Raw genomic sequence first — 18,717 nt, 5'->3', positions numbered from 1 at the left:
TTTAACAATCTGCAAACCTCCAGAAATGTAACAAAAAAAAAAAAAAAAAAAAAATATATATATATATATATATATATATATGTTTCTTTTGGTTAAATTATCCAGCACTGTTGTGCATTTGTTTTATTTTCCAAAGTCAAGTTTTTTTCCCAGGTCTTGAACTGGGATTGTCTCTTAGAATTTGACAATCAAAACTTCAAATCTATTAATACTCTATACTTTTCAACCTGTTCCGATTACTAGAGCTACAATTACATATTTTTAAATTAAAGTATATTCATGTTCGAATGACCATTCAAAAGTAATATGAGTTCAAAATTAACGCTCAGTTTTAGCTATTTTCCAAAGAATTAACTAAAAATTTTAGTGTCTAGTTTGGAAGGTGGTTCTTAAAAAGATATTTGACTCAGCAGCGCTAAATACAAATTTACAACACAGATCTTTGTAGAAAATGTTACAACACCATATACAGTAATAAGTCCACTTCAAATTTAAGTGCAAAGCAGCACTTAAAATTCCAATAAAACACAAAAAAGGTTTGTGATTGTAACAAGACAAAACGTGAAAATAACCAKARAGATTGGTTTGGGTGAATTTAGGGATCTCCAGGAAAWAACGCAAKGTTTTCTCMTCTTACATATTTATTAAAACCCTTTATTTTATTTTTTTACATAGTGTTACATACAATCTCTTAAGAGTACAGCGGAAAGAAAGTTTAACGTAGAGAACAAAACCAACACAGTATAACCACTCTGTATTTAGTTTAAAACTCAATGCAGCTCTCGGCCATCAGCCCAAGAAACCAACAATAAATGTGAAGAAATGTCTTCAGTTCGTAGCATTGTGTGTGCAAAACAGGGAGAGTCAGGTCCCAGGGCCCATTTTCCAGCAGCTTCCTTACGTTGAAGGAACATAGAAAATCTAGAAATGTCCAGTTGTCTTCTATCTCCCGTCAGGGCTGCCGTGCATTTCTGGTGTGTAAGTTAGAAGAACAATCATGACCCACAGATGCAGCACCGCCTGAAGAAAAGAAAAAAAACAAAAAACTTTGATTAAACACTTGGATTGTATTGTTGGACATTAAACTATCCCAAAAATTATTGTGGTAAACCAACAATATTGTTGTTTTGAGACCATTTTCAACTAATAATATRAATTATTATTGCGAGAATACCCTCTCAAAAATACAAAAAAAAATAAAACATTTATAAAACATATCAAACACTGAAACATGATGAGATTTTAAATATTGAAAAAATAAAAGAAAACAAAACAGCAATAATTAAAACGGGTTAGTGCGTCTGTAACCAAAATTGCATTAAAAAAAAAACCAAACAAACAAAAAAATWATTCAGCTTAGACTGGGAAAACAAGCAAAAGGGGCAGGTAGCACAAGCAAACTACTTTGTACTGGGTGTCAAATTTTTTGCAGCATTTCTCAAAATGGCGGCTTAGCAACGATATTAAAAGGAAGCATCTCTCTGAAGACTTATTGTGCAAATGGAAATGATTGCGCTCACTTTAATTTATCATGTGATTTATCGCTTCCTGTGACAGGTTCACTGACGCTCGGTGTTAAAGTGAGGACTCACCATGTAAAGGATGACGAAAAGCCTGGCCATGGGGTAGCGCCTCAGGAAGATCCCCAGTCTTATGCTGCCAGGCAACAGAAACGTTGTCAAGATGGAGGAAGGATTTAAATAACTGTAAAGACGAGGATGAAGGCTCACCTGAAACGGTCGATGGTGCTGGCTGCCTTCCGGACTTTTCCGTACACACCTGGACTGTCCTGATCGCTGAANAATTATTATTGCGAGAATACCCTCTCAAAAATACAAAAAAAAATAAAACATTTATAAAACATATCAAACACTGAAACATGATGAGATTTTAAATATTGAAAAAATAAAAGAAAACAAAACAGCAATAATTAAAACGGGTTAGTGCGTCTGTAACCAAAATTGCATTAAAAAAAAAACCAAACAAACAAAAAAATWATTCAGCTTAGACTGGGAAAACAAGCAAAAGGGGCAGGTAGCACAAGCAAACTACTTTGTACTGGGTGTCAAATTTTTTGCAGCATTTCTCAAAATGGCGGCTTAGCAACGATATTAAAAGGAAGCATCTCTCTGAAGACTTATTGTGCAAATGGAAATGATTGCGCTCACTTTAATTTATCATGTGATTTATCGCTTCCTGTGACAGGTTCACTGACGCTCGGTGTTAAAGTGAGGACTCACCATGTAAAGGATGACGAAAAGCCTGGCCATGGGGTAGCGCCTCAGGAAGATCCCCAGTCTTATGCTGCCAGGCAACAGAAACGTTGTCAAGATGGAGGAAGGATTTAAATAACTGTAAAGACGAGGATGAAGGCTCACCTGAAACGGTCGATGGTGCTGGCTGCCTTCCGGACTTTTCCGTACACACCTGGACTGTCCTGATCGCTGAACAACACCGGTGTGTTTCTCTGACGCGTTCCTAACCGCCGAGAAAAGAAAAAAAACACAAATGATTTTTACTATTTTATGTCTAAATATGACTAAAAAGTGGTCACTGAAAGAAAAACAAACAAATCGTCTAACCTGGACCCTCCAGGGTGCTCATGTTGATGGACGAGCCCCCGCTTTGGCCTCCCTGCGCGCTCTTTAGCTGCTGCTCCAGACGCTCCAGCTGGAAGACCAGCGAGCTTTTCTCCGTGCCCAGGGCCTCCAGCATGGTCTGCTTCTGGATCAGCGTCTCCGTCAGCTGGTGGAGGCGATTCTCCAGCTCCGTCTGGCTGCTGCTGCTCAGAGTCTTGTTGGTCAGCTGAAAAAGAAAATAAAATAAAATAAAAGAGTTCAAAAGAAATACCGGTGAATTGGAAGGAGCATGTTCTCAGTTGTCAATAAAACATCAGTTACAGGCTGAAATCTGTKTTTTTTTTTTWTATATATATTTTGTGACTTTAAARCGGTTCTGACCTGATTCCTGAGTTTCTGGATTTCATCTTCTCTGTCTTTGATTCGGCTCTGCAGGTTGATTTTGGCCCGGTGGTGCTCRTCCTCAAGGTAYTGCAGCTCCTGCATCCCGTAACCAACAATTAGTCRAAACATTCCCGCCSAAACAAATACTGTTTTGTCACGACTGCTACCTTTACCTGCTTGTAGCGCTCCACCTCGGCTTCTAAATCCTGCTTGGCCCGGTTCTGTAAGGCCTGTTGCTCCTGCAGGTGGACCTGCTGCTCCCGCCATGTTTCTGCCTCTGCCAGCGCCTGGTTCTCCAAATCCTGTGCGGAATAAACGGCCGTTGAGCAAAAGCAACGTGACTTAGCAGCCTTTCTTGTCGCCAGATGTAAGAACTCGCCTGTATTTCCGCCCGGAGCGTGCCGACTTGCCCCTGCAGCTTTTGAATCTCTTCCCTCTGGAGCTCCTTTTCGTGACGGAGTTCCTCCATCTCCAAGGCCATGGTCCCGCCGCCGTCGCCCACGTCCAGACCCGAGCCCTCCTTCAAGCTGCTTATTAGCTTCTCTTTGGACTTAACAAAACAACACAAACAGAATGAAGAAAGGTTTAGAGGAACCTCGAGGGAAGCAGAGAGATGCTCCGATGCATTTGCAGAACTTTTTTCACGTAGTCATGTTACGGCCACAAATCTCGGRGTATTTCATTATGATTTATGTTACTGACTAACAAAGTAGACAAAAATTTTTGAGAGAAACTTTTTTTTWAAATTATTTTTACATATTAAAATCTGGAAAGTGTGGCATGCGTTAGTATTTAGCACCCTATGTTGATAATTAGCAGCTAGCAAACATGTTTGCCTTTCGCTACAAGTCTAATAAATAATAGCTCAAGCTCAGATAGATTGGATAGAGAGCACAGGTAAACTCTGATTTCCTAGTCCTTTCACAGTTTCACAATTAGATTTAAACCCTGGCTTTGACTGAAAACAACAGAAAAAACAACTGAAATTAATATTGAGTTTCTTTTCATTTATCATTTGTTTACTTGATTTATTATTTATTGTGACAGGCCGAGGTGCTGTGTCCCAYTGTCTGATTTCTTTCCAGACCAAAGCCAAGCCTGACCTGCAGGATGCGTGAAGCCTTGTGCTTGTAGTCTTGTAGCTCCTGCTTGGCAGTCTCGGCCGCCGCTTTGGCACTTTTCATTTGCTGCTGGAGGTCGTCGACCCTGACCTTCTCCTCCACCGCCCGGCGCTCCGCCGCCGTCAACGTCTCTGCCAGGGTCTGCCGCTCGGCCTCCAGCTTCCCCAGCCGGTCGGCGTACTCGCTCTTCACAAGGACCAGAGCGCCATTTAGTGTCAGCGTTTTTTTTTTTCTTTTCTTCTATTCGTTAAACTCAACAAACGAAAAAGGTTCACCTGCATCTGCCGGTAGCTGTCCTGTTCCCTCCTGACAGAGAGCTCCGCATCCCGCAGCCTCTCCTGTATCTTCTCCAGAGCTTGGGAGTGCATGCTGCTGCCTTCTGTGTGATCTTGCATTATTCTACAGAAAAATCAAGAAAATAATTCCCCGACACGGTGAGGATTTGAAATCAAACCGAGTTTGATGTTAAACCAGCGGCGCCAAAGCAGCACCTCGACTTTTCCTTCCGCGCTTCCTCCAGTGCAAAACTGCGAGACTTCAGCAGCTGATCGGCTTCGTCGAGTCGGACTTTGAGGACCGCGAGTTGGCCGTCTTTGGCAGAGAGCGCCTCGGTGAGGTCGTCGACCTGCGAGCGAAGTTCTCTCAGCGTGCGGTCGGTCTGCGACTGCTCCGAGTTCCGCWTGTCGGCGCGCAGGCGGGCCTGGTTCAATTCTGGAGGGAGACGGAGAAACCACATTTTTTAAAACTAAACGGGAGACGCGTCGACAGTTTCTGTGCGGTTTGTATTTGAAYTCACCGTCTTGTAAGTCTTTGGCCCTCTGGATGACCGAGGCCATCTCTTGGTTGAGGGAGGCCACCTCGTTGCGYAGCAGCTGGTTCTCCAGGCGCAGGCTGGACAGGATCTGGCTCTGCGGCTCCTCTGTGGGGAMRGCGGGCTCCGGCCTGCTGGACTCYTGCGGCGGAGCCAGGCCAGAGTCAGAGCTCTCGGGTGTATCTGCGGTACAGAGGAAAACATGATGAAAAAGGTTAGAAGAACTGAGTACTGAAGCTGATAACTTAACAACAGCAGAGTCCTTGTTGAGCTTCAACTAGAGATGCCGAGTTACTTGATGTAGATAGCAAAAAAGGAGTTGTATATTTCGACAAAAAAGTTTCAGAAAATTTCTAAAACAAAGAAATTTCTGAGTTGAATACTGGAACATTTGCTAGAAAAAGACTCAAAATGTTTCTAGAAAAAGCATGGAAATAATTTTTGACTTTTGATGTTCAGAAATTTCCAATTTTTCTCGAACATTTCTGCAATTAATCTCAAAATATTTTGAGACGGAAGTTTTTTGGCTGAAATTTACYCCGCTCTTTCTCTAAACTGTCCCTGATACTCGATCAGAGTAATCACATCCTCGCCCCCGTAGCAAATCAGTAATTTCTGAATGAGAAGTTGACTTTGCTCCATCATGCAACTCGTCTTAATGAGCGCTAAAAAGGTGACAACTTAAGGAGTTTGTTTTAGTGTTTATATTTCAAAACAGAACCGCATGAAGTGCATTTTGCGGGACCGTTTCTCTTTCCCGTTCAGCGATATCTCCGCCATCTTTGTTCCAGTATCACCTGGCTCCGTTTAAGGATGACCAGCGCCGCCCTCTGCTGGTTGGCGGCCAATCTGCAACACGAAAAGACGGTCTAAGACGATATTAGTTAATCGATCGGAACTCATTTTAATCTAATAAACCATTCACTGGCAAATAATTGTAAGTCGATTAGTTGTTTGCATCCATACTTAAAGTATCTTAAATATTCTCATCATCGAGGATATTAAATCCCAAGCTCCAACCTTGACTTTGCTCCTTAGCAGAATTTTCCTCCGAGGTTTTGATGCTGTGCGCCGACAGCGAGCTCATGCTTGAGGCCCTCGACACCCCACGGGTGGAAGGGGGTGTGGATGGGGCCGAGAGGTTGGCATGAGGGGTAACAGAAGGCGGAGGCGTCGGGCTTTGGACTTCCATAACTGGAGCTTTCGCGAGTTCTCTCCTCGAATCCCTCCTGCTGCTGCCGCTGTCTGGCGGGTCCGAGCTGTTCAGGAAGTCGAAGAGCATGTCGTCGTCCACATCCTGCTCGCTCTTTTTGGGCCTCACGAAGCCTGCCGAGGTCTTGGCGGGGTTCGAGACGCCAGAAGCGGAGGGGTTGCTGGGCACGTTGGCTGTCCCAGCGAGGAGAGTGGCGCTAGATTTCTTGACGYTGCCGGCCGCAGCGGAGATGTAGCTGGGCGCGTCGCGAGAAGACGGGTAGCCATGGTGCGTCACGGCTTTCTCCGTCTTGTACGCAGCGGGATTGTAGTCAGTGGCGGCAGATTCTTCTCCGTAGGGCGAGGAGAAGGCGGATCCCTCAGCTTGGTTTTTGCTCAGGGCGGTAGCAGCTCCTTGGTCCACCTTATTCAGGAAGTCTTCAGCTTTTCCTGCCAGATCAGTAAACCAAGACATGTTGCACCCTGAAACAACAAGCAGAGACAGCAAGACTCAGTATTAGGGCTGAAATGATTAATTGGACTGATTAAAACTCAAATAATCGTCAACTAATTTAGTAATCGATTAATCGTTAACTGCAGAATATARACTCAAAAAAAGGCMATTTGCTGAAACAACATATGAACAGAAATTAACAACAATGTATATACATCTCAAATTTAAGATAAATGTTTTTAAATTCACCTGGTTCATATTCACAAAAGGAATACTTTGTTATTGTATTTTAGGCAATAAAATGTTTATTTTCTTATTATAAAGAATTTAATTATTTATTTCCTTCTTTGAATTCATGTCTAATCTTGCATAGAAAATACCTAAGTAGTTTAATTTAAAAAAAACTACAGAAAGTGTAAATTTCATATCCAATTAATCATCAGAACAACTGATAGATTAATCGATTAGTAAAATCAACATCAGCCAAATTTAGTCAAAAGCTTCTTTTTCTCACTTAAAAAAAAWCTTCAACATATTTTCTCTGGACCAACACAAAATGACGCATTTTACAACTAAGGATCTGAAAAGTGTGGTGCGCATGTGTATTTGCAGCCCATCTTGAGTCAGTATTTTGTACAGTCATCTATCTGCACATCTAGAGAGTGAAATGTTTTACCCAAGTACACGCTCACGTTCTGTCAGATGTATAGCAGTTATGGAAATCAACGTTTCAGCTCTTGCGACAGATTCCTAACTGGAGGCATACTAGATTTTATATCAAGAGAATTAAATTACGAGGGGCTAAATATACAAGYGCCCTACCCTTTTTAGATTTCATGCAAAAATGTTTCAACCCGTGCATCACTGTCCTTTCATTTCATGTTTATACTCTTTTTATTGTGTAGGATGATCACTTTAAAATCCAACAAAGCACACTTGAGTTTAAGGCTGCAAAATGTTCCAGCTAGATTGAATACTTGTGCAAGTAAATAATTTAACTGCACCAACAGAGGCAGTGTCAAGATCTCCTAATGTTAGATATAATGCTGATTTTTGTGCTTTTATTAACTAAAAACTTTAACTAGAGAAGTGCAAATGACAAACAGTTCAAACACGTCAATGTCTTAGCTAAGGATTTTTCAAGTTTTTATAACAGAGTAAAGCAATTCACCCAGAACTCTTGGTAATACACGACTCTTACACAGCTATGATGCTAACCAATTTAATTCTTGCCTATTTCCATATGGTAGGTTCCAATGATAAAAACTGATAGAAATACATTAAAAGGGGAAAATAATTACGATGAAAAACATCATTAGCTGCAGTGCAACAAACTATAAAACTTGTACTTGAGAGTTCTATCACAGCTAAAGCTAACAGGCTAACTAGCTAAAAAATCTTAATCTTCAAACGTACCGTGTGATAAAAAGTCGAGGTTTACTGGGTTTCCAGTCTCCCGGAARTCGTCGAGGTTTATTGCTTAGACATGAAAGGGAACGTCCCGTTGGATAAACATAGTCAAATGTCATTATCTGTCAAAGAGGATATAATGTGAGCTTCTCAATACGTGGACCAGGAACTGCTCCAGGAAATGGCCCACTTTCTCAGGTCGCTTCAGCGACACGTCAACTCGTCCGCCATATTGGGAGASSGACGCCTTTTAAACATACTAGCTGGCGGTAGTATGATTTTATCCCTTTAAGAAATATACAGTGACAATACTAACACAATTTTGTAATGAAGCAAGAATTTGYAATACTGGGGTTTTTACAAAATACAAAGTAAACTAAAAGAARACAAAAAACAATGAAAGAAAAACAAATACACAACTGTACTCAGGTATTTGGGTTGAATGTTTAAGAAGATACATAAAATCACCAAGTGTCAAGTGTCCTGTTCCCATTTCAATATGTATATACTATGTTCATTTGACTGCTAAGACCTAAACTGAATAYACATTTTAAATATTAATTTCTTATTATTGAACTCGTATTTTGCACTATATAGTGAAAACACTAGGWTTTTGGTTATTGATTACTGATGTTTCATAACCTTGTTTTTTTATCTCTCCATTATGCTTTTTAAGTCCTTCTGTAATTAGTGGAAATGTTTATTATTGATAATGTATTCTGAGTGTACTCTACTTCTAATATTAAAAGTTTTATTAAAAAACAAACTGTAATTTAGTTGATGGCATTAATAAAATAAGCAAGGAGTCGAACTAATCAGATAGTAGTAAACACCACAGAGAACGACATTTGACATATTTTAAAATAGGTTATAAAGCACTATAGTTGGCATGGGTTTAGACTAGATGTGTTTTAGTCAGTGGCTGCCTTTTAAATTTTAWTATCTGTACACTAAAAAAATGGAAATAATGCCCCATGTAGTCGCACAAGTTTCATCCATTAATTTCAAACTGTTATAGGTTACTTAAAATAAAACACCTGGGTTATAATACCCATAATAAAGGTATTCCCAGTGTTTCTTTTTAATCATTTTTGTTTCTGAATCACATTTGGCTCTAAAAATTTCAGACTTTGTTTTCAGAATGAAGCTTTATTTAAACAAAACTGTTTAACAGCATCTTCCTAATGACTGGAAGGTTACATACAACTACTTTTCAATACCAAAAACAACAACAAAAAAAAGCACTTTAGTAGAAAGGAATGGGAAAACAGTAGATGGTTTAATATAAATAATACTATCAACTGAAGAATTAACTAGACTATAGTAATTTTAGTCTGATATTTTTATTTGAATTAATCGATATTGGCGCTCAGTATTAGCAAACAAACGGACGCGACAGATATGAAACAGTGCCTCTTTATTCTTTTTCCGCACTCACTTGAAAATGCATATTTACATGGCATGCCACATCAATACAAGAACTTACTATTGACACAATCGATAACATGGAGAATCTGCTCTGGGAGTTCACAGCAGGGGGGAGTAAGAGGGAGGGGAGAGTTAGTGCCATGAACAACCAAACAAGATAAGAGAAATGAAGCTTCACCTTTATAACCAGGCTAAAGAAAAATAGTTCCTCTGTAAATCTATTTTTGAAGACCTAAAAAGTGTCCAAGCTCACGTGTTTTCCGAACAGTTCATCTGCTTTGGCGCAGATGTGGTCGAATCGGACCGTAATCATCTACGCTGCAGAACCCATGAGACTTGTTCCGACTCCAGGATGGACTGCCGGGGGGGGGGGGGCTGCAGATGATTGTACATTTATGGCAGGTAAAAGGTTCACAACGCTGTCTGATTGCTGGAAAGGGGCAAGCTTGACCACTCCATCAGATGTCCAGTAAATAAAAAAAAAAATAAACACAACAACCCAAAGTCTTCTAAGATAGTGTCCTTATCCAAGGTAATGATCCGAATGTGCTGCCTTTATGAGAGTGGGAGGGGGGGAAAAAAAAAAGAGGTTAAATAAAAAGCAAAAAGAAAAATAAAAACAACTCCTCGGTAAACCAGCTGGTTGGTTTGGGGCTAATGCAAGAACAACAGTTATTTAAACATGTTTCTTCCAACAGTGATCCTTGTTGCATTTGTTCCATCAGTAATTCCTGTTTGGATGAACACACATTCTCCTGGACTCACTCATTCACACGCACACGCACACACACACACACACACACACACACACACACACACACACACACACANTGAGGACCGACAGACGCTCCTCCGTGTCCACCCGCACCACGCCGTAGCTCAGACCCTGCATGGACAGGACGCCGCGGCCCGGAGGCTGGCTGCTGCTGCGCACTGACCAGCCGAGTGAGGCTCAATGGGCATCAAGCTGTTACACACACACACACACACACACACACACACACACACACACACACACACACACACACACACACACACACACACACACACACACACCCTCTCTCCAGCTTGAGCTCACTCAAACACACATTCACTTTCTCAGAAAAACCTATAGCACATGCAATGTGGTTTCGGAGTGATGGTCTGCCCCGTCAGATCAGACCCCTCCTCTTCTTGTAGTCCTCCAGGTTGAGGGAGCGGCGAGGAGCACCGTCCTTCACTGGCAGCGCGTTGGAGCTCACAGAAAGAGATTTAGCTTCTGCAGGAAGACAGGATATAAAGATCGGTTTGGCAATCGATTAATCTATCGATTTTTCGGATGATTACTCAACTAATTGGATAAACAAAGTGAAACTTTCTGATTTTTCATTTAATATCAAGTCTTTTCTACACAGTAATAGACATGATGCAAAGAAAGAAATGCCTATTAGCTTTTTTTAAATGACAAAATTAACATTTGTAGCCAATGATGCGTCTGCAGCTAACAAAAAACATAATTAAAACTTATTTCTAACTAAACTCTAAAGCTCGATCTTTTCAGTGTTGGGCTAATCTGTTGATTATTTTCTGGATTAAGAGATTAATAATTGAATAGCAAAAAGTGCTTAATGGGAGGGATTTGTTTTATAGAACCTGAACCAGGCAAAGCTAAAACTATGCCACTTGAAGAGGTCTGGGTAGAACATATTTATAGTCAAAAGTTTTTTTTTTAAATTAATCTAAAATGCAATATATATATATATATATATATATATATATTGTTCAGTTCTATCTTAATTAAATATCTGAGTGTGTTGTTAGCGACTAATCGATTACTAAATTAGTTGACGATCATTTCAATCATGATTAATCACAATTAATGCGATTAATCATTTCAGCCAACCTTAAGCCCACAGAAAGGGTTGCAATGGAATGGTTCAGATTGAAGTATATTTATGTGTTGGAATGGTCCAGTCAAAGTCCTGACGTTACCACAGTTAAGAATCTGTGTCAAGACTTGAAATGGAGAATAATGTTCGTGTCAAGACATGAAAAACTGGCAGAGACATTCACCCAAAAGTCTAACTGGAGGTTTCACGAAGCGGACTGCTGCTCTTTAAACCGAGCGCCTAAAATCACGATAAAAATACAATCTGAAACCACGAACAGCAGAAACCGTCTCACCTGCATTAGGGACCTGTAGGTCAATCTTAACATCAAAATCGTGAACTTTAAACAAGTCTTCTGAGAGGTCAGTGGTTGGTTTGGGGACATCTTTGTCTTTAGGGTTTGCTGGGCCCTGCAGCAAAATGAGCAAAGATAAAGAAGAGGTCAAGGTTCAGATGTCTGGCTCAGCTTGGCAGGTTCTGATGGCTTCCAACTTATTATGACATGACTAGAACAYCATGAGAAATGAGATGCTGTGTTTTAAAAACAACAACCAAATGCTAATCAGTTGAACTCCTTTTGGATTAAAGGATAAAATCTTTGAACAAGTCCCACTTAAAGTCATCAGACTGACAATGTAATCACATTTCCTCAAGAGAAAAAGAAAAGACATGATTTCTAGTTCTCCTTACCACGTTGTTCTTCTCTGTGCTAGTGGGATCTGCACCTCCTGACCCTGAGCCATACTTTTGGTTCAGGTGAGCAAGAATAGCTGCATGGACCGACGGATCCCTGGCCTGAAGAAAAGAAAGAAAAGAAAAAAAGAGTCRGTTCCAGAAATTAAACAGAAGCAAAAAGCTTGTTTTATAGAGAAGCTATACGTCTTTGGGTGTTAGCTACCCCAGCAGATAGCCTAACTAATCAACSAGGAAAGATTAGCTTGTTGTATTACCATTGCTCATTTATAAAAAAAAAACAAAACAAAACAAAAACAAAAAAACAGCAAAATCTTATATGCATCATCAAAAAATATCTTAATGCTATAACATACACCAATCATTTTTAATAGTCAGATTAAAGAGTTTAGCTAGAAATATGAGGTGAAATATCAAAGACGGCGAGTTCTCTTATAGAAATCGTACATTTGACACCATGGTGGGTTTGCACTGCCTTCGAGTGAAGGGGTCCATTTGTTGGTTTTTGGAGTTCTGCCCTTCAGCCTGAAAGAAAAAAGAAATTAAACTTTAATAGTTGAAACACATTTTCTYCTGAACCACGTAAAATGCTTCAAAYGTACGTGCAGCAGCATTAAGCACTAAAGCAACTTTTGTTTTGTTTTCTTTTTTGTCATCTGCTGAGCTCTTAATGTTAATTTTTACAATGCTGATAAGATTACTATAGCTGAAGACGTAGCATTTAATGCTACCTTGAACTCAACTGGTTTCACAGTCCTACCCATTCTTACCGTCATACTTTAGACCTCATGCTGACAATACGGCGTTGAGTATAAAGAAACAACACTTCCTCATAACCCTGTGCTACATGAGCATTTTCTAATAACCTTTGAGTTTATTCTGACTGAGTACTCCAAGCCTAAGAAAAAATTTCCATAAAGTAGATATTTGTCAGACAGTGCTGCAAAAACTGTCATTAAGACATGGAAACGTCCCATTATTGGATGAAACCACAATAAAAGCTGGATGCTTACCACAAGTGCTTTCTCAGACTCGACAATGTTCCAGCTTCTGTTCCTCTGGTTAATGTAGCTGGAGGACAGAAAACAGGTTAGTTTGTCATCTGGATTAAATATTTGCCACCTTTGGCTTAATAAGACTCAAATTTTCTGTTGCTTTCACTTAAAAGAGTGAAAAAAAGACATCTAGCAACAGAAAATGTGCCAAGTAAGGTGGACTGCTGAGTGCTTAAAAAGACAATCTTGGAAATCTTTAACTTTTATTATCTGTCACATTTTAATTCATTGTAATGTTACCTGATAGCTGAAATGTTCTTGGTCCTCTGTCTGTCAAGTGCTTCAGCTCTCTCCTCAAGCTCATTCAGTTCATCCTGGATAGTTTTTACTTTCTCGCCATCGCCATTTTCTTCTGCCATAGCCTTCAGGTAAAAGAAAAAAAAAGAAAAGTCAAAGGTAGCTGTGAAGATAATAATTAGAATTAAAAGTTGCACATGATTCTATCTAATTTTACTCCACCTTGTCTTTAAGTAGCTGTGTTTTCTTCATGGCATAATTAGGTGGCGCTTTTCGGAACCTGTCCTTCTCCTTGACGATCTGTGGAGAGAAAAGCGAGGCGGGGCGTTTCAGTCCGCTGCAGGAGACGCCAAAACGAACGTCCGTCAGCACCGGCAAAAACTGACTCACATCCTCAATGTCTTTATCGTTGAACTTGTAATTCATAGCTTCTTTGATTGACTGTTCCTTCTTGGTGATTTCATCAAGAGTCGGTACCTGCATCCCAGCGACGATCATCTGCAAGACAAAAAAAATAAAAAGAATAAGTGCAGAAAACATATTAAGGGTCTCATTTCCTTCATCCATTTCCACAAATTAGCTCGTTTAAATTTTCCAAAAGCGCTTACCGCTTCCTTCCATTTCATGAATTCACTTTCTGTGAACTCTTGGTTTGACACAAACTCAAGTCTGAAGACCCGCGTGTCGGCCCCATGCCTGGAGGAGATTCACAACGATAAGGATAAAGGACAACAACAGGATAATAAAGTTTATCAAAAGTCTCAAATGCAGTTGCCTCACAGAAATGTTCCTATCCTTCTATAGCTGCACATTTGTATCACATTACAGCCACAAACCTCAGTGTATTTTATTGTCATTTTGTTTATTCCACACTAAACTGGCAGGCAAATGGGAGCAGAGGTAAAAATATGAACGCAAAAAATAGGAATAAAATACGGTACAGAGAGGGGAATTTTACAGAGCAGGAAAAAAACACCTAATGAAAAACGGCAAAATCTGATTAAAAGAACTGTGCACCTGAGTAGGGCCCTTTTTAAAAAATGAACCAAATGTGCATGAGTATTTGTGTGCATAAAATTGCATAATTGTGCATTGGAAGAAAAAAAAAAGGTTAGCAGGTTTCAATTTTTTGCTTTTTCAACAAATAAAAATATAAAACTGTGGTAACTCTGAGGGAGCTGCACAGACTTACCTCTCAGGTCTTAACAGGACAATTCAATTATGAACCATAAACCATAAATGTGGTTTAGAAGAAACCGATTGCTAAAATTAAGACCTAAGAAGTCCTGTTTGCAATTTACAGCAGGAATCCCTGAATAGAAATAAATGTTAAACTTTCAAGTTTTGTGTATGTAAAACGTTTGGAAAACCGTCATTCAATTCACAGAGGTTTGTAGTTGTAACATGACAAAATATGAAAGAACTTTATTAGCCTTTTGCAAACTGCTGCATTTTTAAAAAAATATCTTCCAAATTTTTTTTACCTCAACTGTAATCCCTTGTTTGTCCGTGTTGTTCCAAGTTGATAAACTTTTGCTGTTTCTACTACGTCCACAATTTCAGCAACCTTTAGACATTAAGAGAGGACAGAACGCATATAAAAAACAAACTTTGCTTCAGAAGCTGCACGCCGGTGGAAGAGCGACCAAAGCGAAGAGCTCACCCTGTAGACCGGTTTGCTGCTGCTGTTCCCGATGCCTATCCTCACGAAGCAGCCGGTCACCGTCTTCGCAAAGAAGGGCATGTGGCACCAGCGCTCCAGCTTGTGTCTGGACAGACGGACCCGGTTGAGCTCCTCGGGGAGGGAGACGGGCTGCGACTTAGGCGGCGTCTCCTCTTTCCTGGTGGACGGAGAACAGGTTTGAGAATCCGTGCGAAGGCGTCGAGGCGGACGAGCGTCTCGCAACCGAAAGCACTCACTCGTCTTCGTCGAAAGACGACGAGCGTGAGCTCCGGTCGCTTTTGACCGACGACTTGTCGTCGTCTTCCTCCTCCTCCTCTTCGTCGTCGGAGTAGACCTCGCTCGTCTTGAGGGGCTCTCGTTTGGCCAGAAGTTCAGCTGCGGAGGCATCGTATCGTTTGTCATTAATCGTGATACATTTATCGTGATAAGAATTTGGATTTATCGTGATGTAATAAATTCCAATTCATGTCTAAAACGTTCCGTATTGCTGGGATTGTTAGTTTTGTCATTTTCTGCACTGCTTGTTCAATGAGAGCATCCATAAATATCGATAACTTTAAAAATGGTTAAATCACACTCGACTGTGTATTATGCATTGGTATGTTTTTCAAGAGTATTTGTGTTTGTGTCAGAGTAACAGCAACAGGGTTACCTAAAAAAAAAAAAGAGCAATAAATACTTTCTTATGGTCACTTTTATCGTTATCTTACAACAGTGCCACAAAATATTATGATAAAAAAAAAATTCAATCCACATCGCCCAGACCCGGTAACGAGGTCAGAATTTACCGCTAAAAAGCCTCAGATGAAACTCACCCGTTTTGTTTTTCTTCTTCTCACGTTCAGCTTTCAGTTCCTCCATGGCTTGGGACTTCTTGTCCAGTTTTTCATCACGTTTTGATCGCCTCTCCTTGTTGTGTGACATGGACACCTGGACAGGAGCGTAAACACCAATTAAAAAGAAAACAAAAAAGAACGACGTTGGCACAAATTCATTTTTTCCAATTAGTTTCAATAAAACAAACAAAAGAGGAAAATTAAAGCTTTAGCATCACCCATAAAAGTAGAACCTAAAGGAGGTCTGTTCATTATCATCAATCTGGACCCACCACCTGAGTGTCTTGAACCTGAGATTGTTTCCGTTTTTCTTGCTCTTCCTCCTGCTTCTTTTTCTTCTCCTCCTTCTCCTTCTTCTTTGCCGTCTTCAGCTTCTTCTTGATTTCGAACCTTCGAAACAAAGAATCCGCTGAAATCAGGACATTTTGAACAGCAGCACGGAAACGCTCCACACGCCCAGCTTCGTGTGTCGATGCGGGATCACCAACCGTCTCCGCAGCACCTCTCTCTTCTCGATCCTGTTGAACAGCTCCTGCTCCCTCTCCTTCTCGGTCATCTGCTCCAGGCGCGCCCGGTCCTCGGCGTCGCCCATCAAGTCGTCGTCGTAACCGTCTTTGAACACCTCGTCTTCGGAGGAGTCCGAGTCGGAGCTGGAGGACGAGCTGTTGCTTTCAGAGTCTGAAACCTCGCCTGCAAGAAACGGGGAACGGAGAACATGCTGTCAAGTCGTTACTCTGACTTTCTGGTTTAGCCTGAGGGGGGAAAAAATATGTAGTACCTCAGTTTGTTCAGATYTGATGAGTGGATCCCATGATTTTGTACTGTGTAGCGTTTTGTGCCGTAAAATTGCTGAGTTTTTTTAATCTAATTTGTGTGGAAATAACCCAGAGTTGGTCTCAATTAGCCTTTTTTTAAGGACAGCTTTGTTTACAGAGGTTTCATAATTGATTTTATTTGTTGATTCTGTTGTTTTATTTATTTTGGATTTTTAAAATATTTTCCAGTTTCAGTGTTAAATGTTCATTAGAATTTCAAGTTTATGGATCTTTGAGAATGTTTTGTTTTTTTTTGCATTATTATCCCACTACCATTCCTTGAAAACAATCTCAAAACAACTATATCACCGTTCATCGCAATGACTTCTGGGACAATTAATTGTTCGACAAAATCCGTTACCACGACGTTCCCATTTGCAGGTTCTTGGTAATGCAGCTACTGTGGGCTGTTGCTGAGTTAAAATCATTGCTTTTTTAAAGCTAAGTAGAGAAAATGTACTTTGCCGTATGATTTTGTAACGTTTTTAAAAACGATAACATTTATATCGTTTTTCCATAAGGATTCAAAATAGGTTTGACCAAATCTCAAACCGTAGCATCTCTCGTCTGAATTTCACTCTGTTTTAAAAGAGAGTCGATGCGATGGAAGACAAATCAACGTCATCCTAAACCAGCGTGCTGCGCCGCCGCCGGGGATGAAAGAGATGAAACGGTGAGTCACGTAATCCCAGCCACCTGACATACAGGGTGATATGTAACCTGGAGTTTGTTAGAAATGCTCCGTGTTTTCTTAAAACCTCGGGACTTTCTGTGTGGGCGAATTTTCTAAACTGCGGCGTCCTACCCTCCTCGGGAGCGGAGCTGTCCGCCGAGCTGTCTCCATCGGAGCTGCCGGACGCCGTGGCCTTGTTGACCTTCTTTTTAGTGGCGCTCTTCTTTTCAGAGCCTTTCCCCGGCTTAACCTTCTTTTTGCCTTTGGTGCCGCCCACGGTCCACTAAAACGCAGAAAAAAAAAGAAAGAAAAAAAACCAACAAGTCTCACTTTAAGGTGTTTCATGTTTTCACAGCTGGAAACGACCGGGTTCTGGTCCATCATTCCGCCGGGTCCGGCTGCCTTACCTCATCGTCGCTGTCGGACGTCTCGGAGTCTGTGGACGCTGCTGGTTTGTTCAGAGGCTCTTCCTGCTCGCCTGAGTCCACCCTCTTCCTCTTCGCCAAGGACAACAACTCCTGAAGGAAAAACGCAGAGGACAGCTGCTTATGTCGTACGCAAAACCCTGATGCAATTTAAAAAAAAAAAATACAAACAGGAGTGAGAACAAGATGGCATTTTAGAGCAAAAATATCAGTCGTTAATGAAAACTGGAGAATACGCGAGCTTAACGGAACACGTTCTTCAATACTTTAGTCTTTATTAAATCTTGAGTCATAATAAAATGTCAAGAACTTTTTCTAAATTTATAACTTAATTCAACAATTAGCTAAAAGAACAAAGTTAGATAAGAGAATTGAAGCGATTAATTGGATGAATCGACTACTGAAATAGCCAGCAACTAATTTAGTGACTGAATAATCGTCAACTAGAGTGTACAGTCTCAAAAAAGGCCATTTGCTTAATAAACGACATGCAAAGAAATAATTAAGAAAATTTTGAACATTTAAGATAAAACAAAAGTTTTTGTGTGTAAATATTTTCTACACACAACTCCTCAAGTGGCACTTGGTTCAAAATCAATTTAAAGAAATCTAATTGTGAATCAAACTAAATTAACAGATTATTCCTACACTGTGTAAATGTTAACTCAAGTTAGAAGTTGTTTGCATCTGCAGATTCATCCTTTGCTACAGAAGATTAAGAGTTTGCTAAATGAATGTTATTGAAAATCAATAACAGCAATAATTCAATTCCTTCATTTACAAACAGAATAGAATTATTTTATTTCKAAMGTAAAAAAAAGGCTAAAATAAAAAATCTGCAGCATTAATSGTCATTAATCTGATATATGGTCAGAACAGATARACCGATAGATTAATCGATAACTATGATAGTAGCAGCAGTAGTTAGATATACAGTGGTGTGAAAAAGTGTTTGCCCCCTTCCTCATTTCCTGTTTTTTTGCATGTTTGTCACACTTAAGTGTTTCGGAACATCAAACCAATTTAAACAATAGTCAAGGACAACACAAGTAA

The 18,717-nt window shown here is 40.2% G+C and overlaps 2 protein-coding genes across 5 annotated transcripts in view; both read right to left on the bottom strand.

Moving 5' to 3' along the window:
- Positions 1-584: 584 nt before the first annotated feature.
- Positions 585-8,171, bottom strand: golga5 (golgin A5). 2 transcript variants are annotated; one of them, XM_008398943.2, is made up of 14 exons: positions 7,957-8,171; positions 5,916-6,569; positions 4,881-5,078; positions 4,576-4,795; positions 4,360-4,483; positions 4,067-4,270; positions 3,343-3,513; positions 3,137-3,265; positions 2,961-3,059; positions 2,583-2,805; positions 2,438-2,478; positions 1,731-1,789; positions 1,593-1,656; positions 585-1,020 (listed from the first exon to the last, which is right to left on the bottom strand). In XM_008398943.2, exons 2-14 carry the CDS (start codon positions 6,559-6,561, stop codon positions 943-945), a joined length of 2,256 nt encoding a protein of 751 aa, XP_008397165.1. In that variant the 5' UTR covers positions 6,562-6,569; positions 7,957-8,171; the 3' UTR covers positions 585-942. The 2 variants fall into 2 exon arrangements, with proteins under 2 accessions (XP_008397165.1, XP_008397164.1); XM_008398942.2 differs by lacking the exons at positions 1,593-1,656; positions 1,731-1,789 and adding an exon at positions 2,241-2,304 and having other exon boundaries at positions 2,379-2,478; positions 7,957-8,170.
- Positions 8,172-10,367: 2,196 nt separating this feature from the next.
- Positions 10,368-18,717, bottom strand: part of rtf1 (RTF1 homolog, Paf1/RNA polymerase II complex component) — a 12,849-nt gene continuing 4,499 nt past the window's right edge. The window contains exons 2-18 of one of the 3 annotated variants that reach the window (XM_008398947.2): positions 17,647-17,757; positions 17,372-17,522; positions 16,240-16,441; positions 16,027-16,141; positions 15,731-15,845; positions 15,152-15,290; positions 14,895-15,072; positions 14,716-14,798; positions 13,840-13,927; positions 13,622-13,729; positions 13,454-13,531; positions 13,235-13,356; positions 12,953-13,010; positions 12,387-12,464; positions 11,937-12,041; positions 11,542-11,656; positions 10,368-10,636 (exon numbers count right to left, since the gene is read on the bottom strand). In XM_008398947.2, coding sequence (XP_008397169.1) covers positions 10,530-10,636; positions 11,542-11,656; positions 11,937-12,041; positions 12,387-12,464; positions 12,953-13,010; positions 13,235-13,356; positions 13,454-13,531; positions 13,622-13,729; positions 13,840-13,927; positions 14,716-14,798; positions 14,895-15,072; positions 15,152-15,290; positions 15,731-15,845; positions 16,027-16,141; positions 16,240-16,441; positions 17,372-17,522; positions 17,647-17,757 — 1,953 coding nt within the window. In that variant the 3' untranslated portion in view covers positions 10,368-10,529. Of the gene's footprint in view, positions 10,637-11,541; positions 11,657-11,936; positions 12,042-12,386; positions 12,465-12,952; positions 13,011-13,234; positions 13,357-13,453; positions 13,532-13,621; positions 13,730-13,839; positions 13,928-14,715; positions 14,799-14,894; positions 15,073-15,151; positions 15,291-15,730; positions 15,846-16,023; positions 16,142-16,239; positions 16,442-17,371; positions 17,523-17,646; positions 17,758-18,717 lie in introns of all 3 variants that reach the window. The other 2 variants (XM_008398948.2, XM_008398946.2) reach the window with 2 other exon arrangements.

The sequence above is a fragment of the Poecilia reticulata genome, linkage group LG22 (genome assembly GCF_000633615.1).
Source record: "Poecilia reticulata strain Guanapo linkage group LG22, Guppy_female_1.0+MT, whole genome shotgun sequence".
Classification (NCBI taxonomy): domain Eukaryota; kingdom Metazoa; phylum Chordata; class Actinopteri; order Cyprinodontiformes; family Poeciliidae; genus Poecilia; species Poecilia reticulata.
Note: the sequence above shows the minus strand (reverse complement) of the source record. Positions and strands in the feature narration are given on the sequence as shown.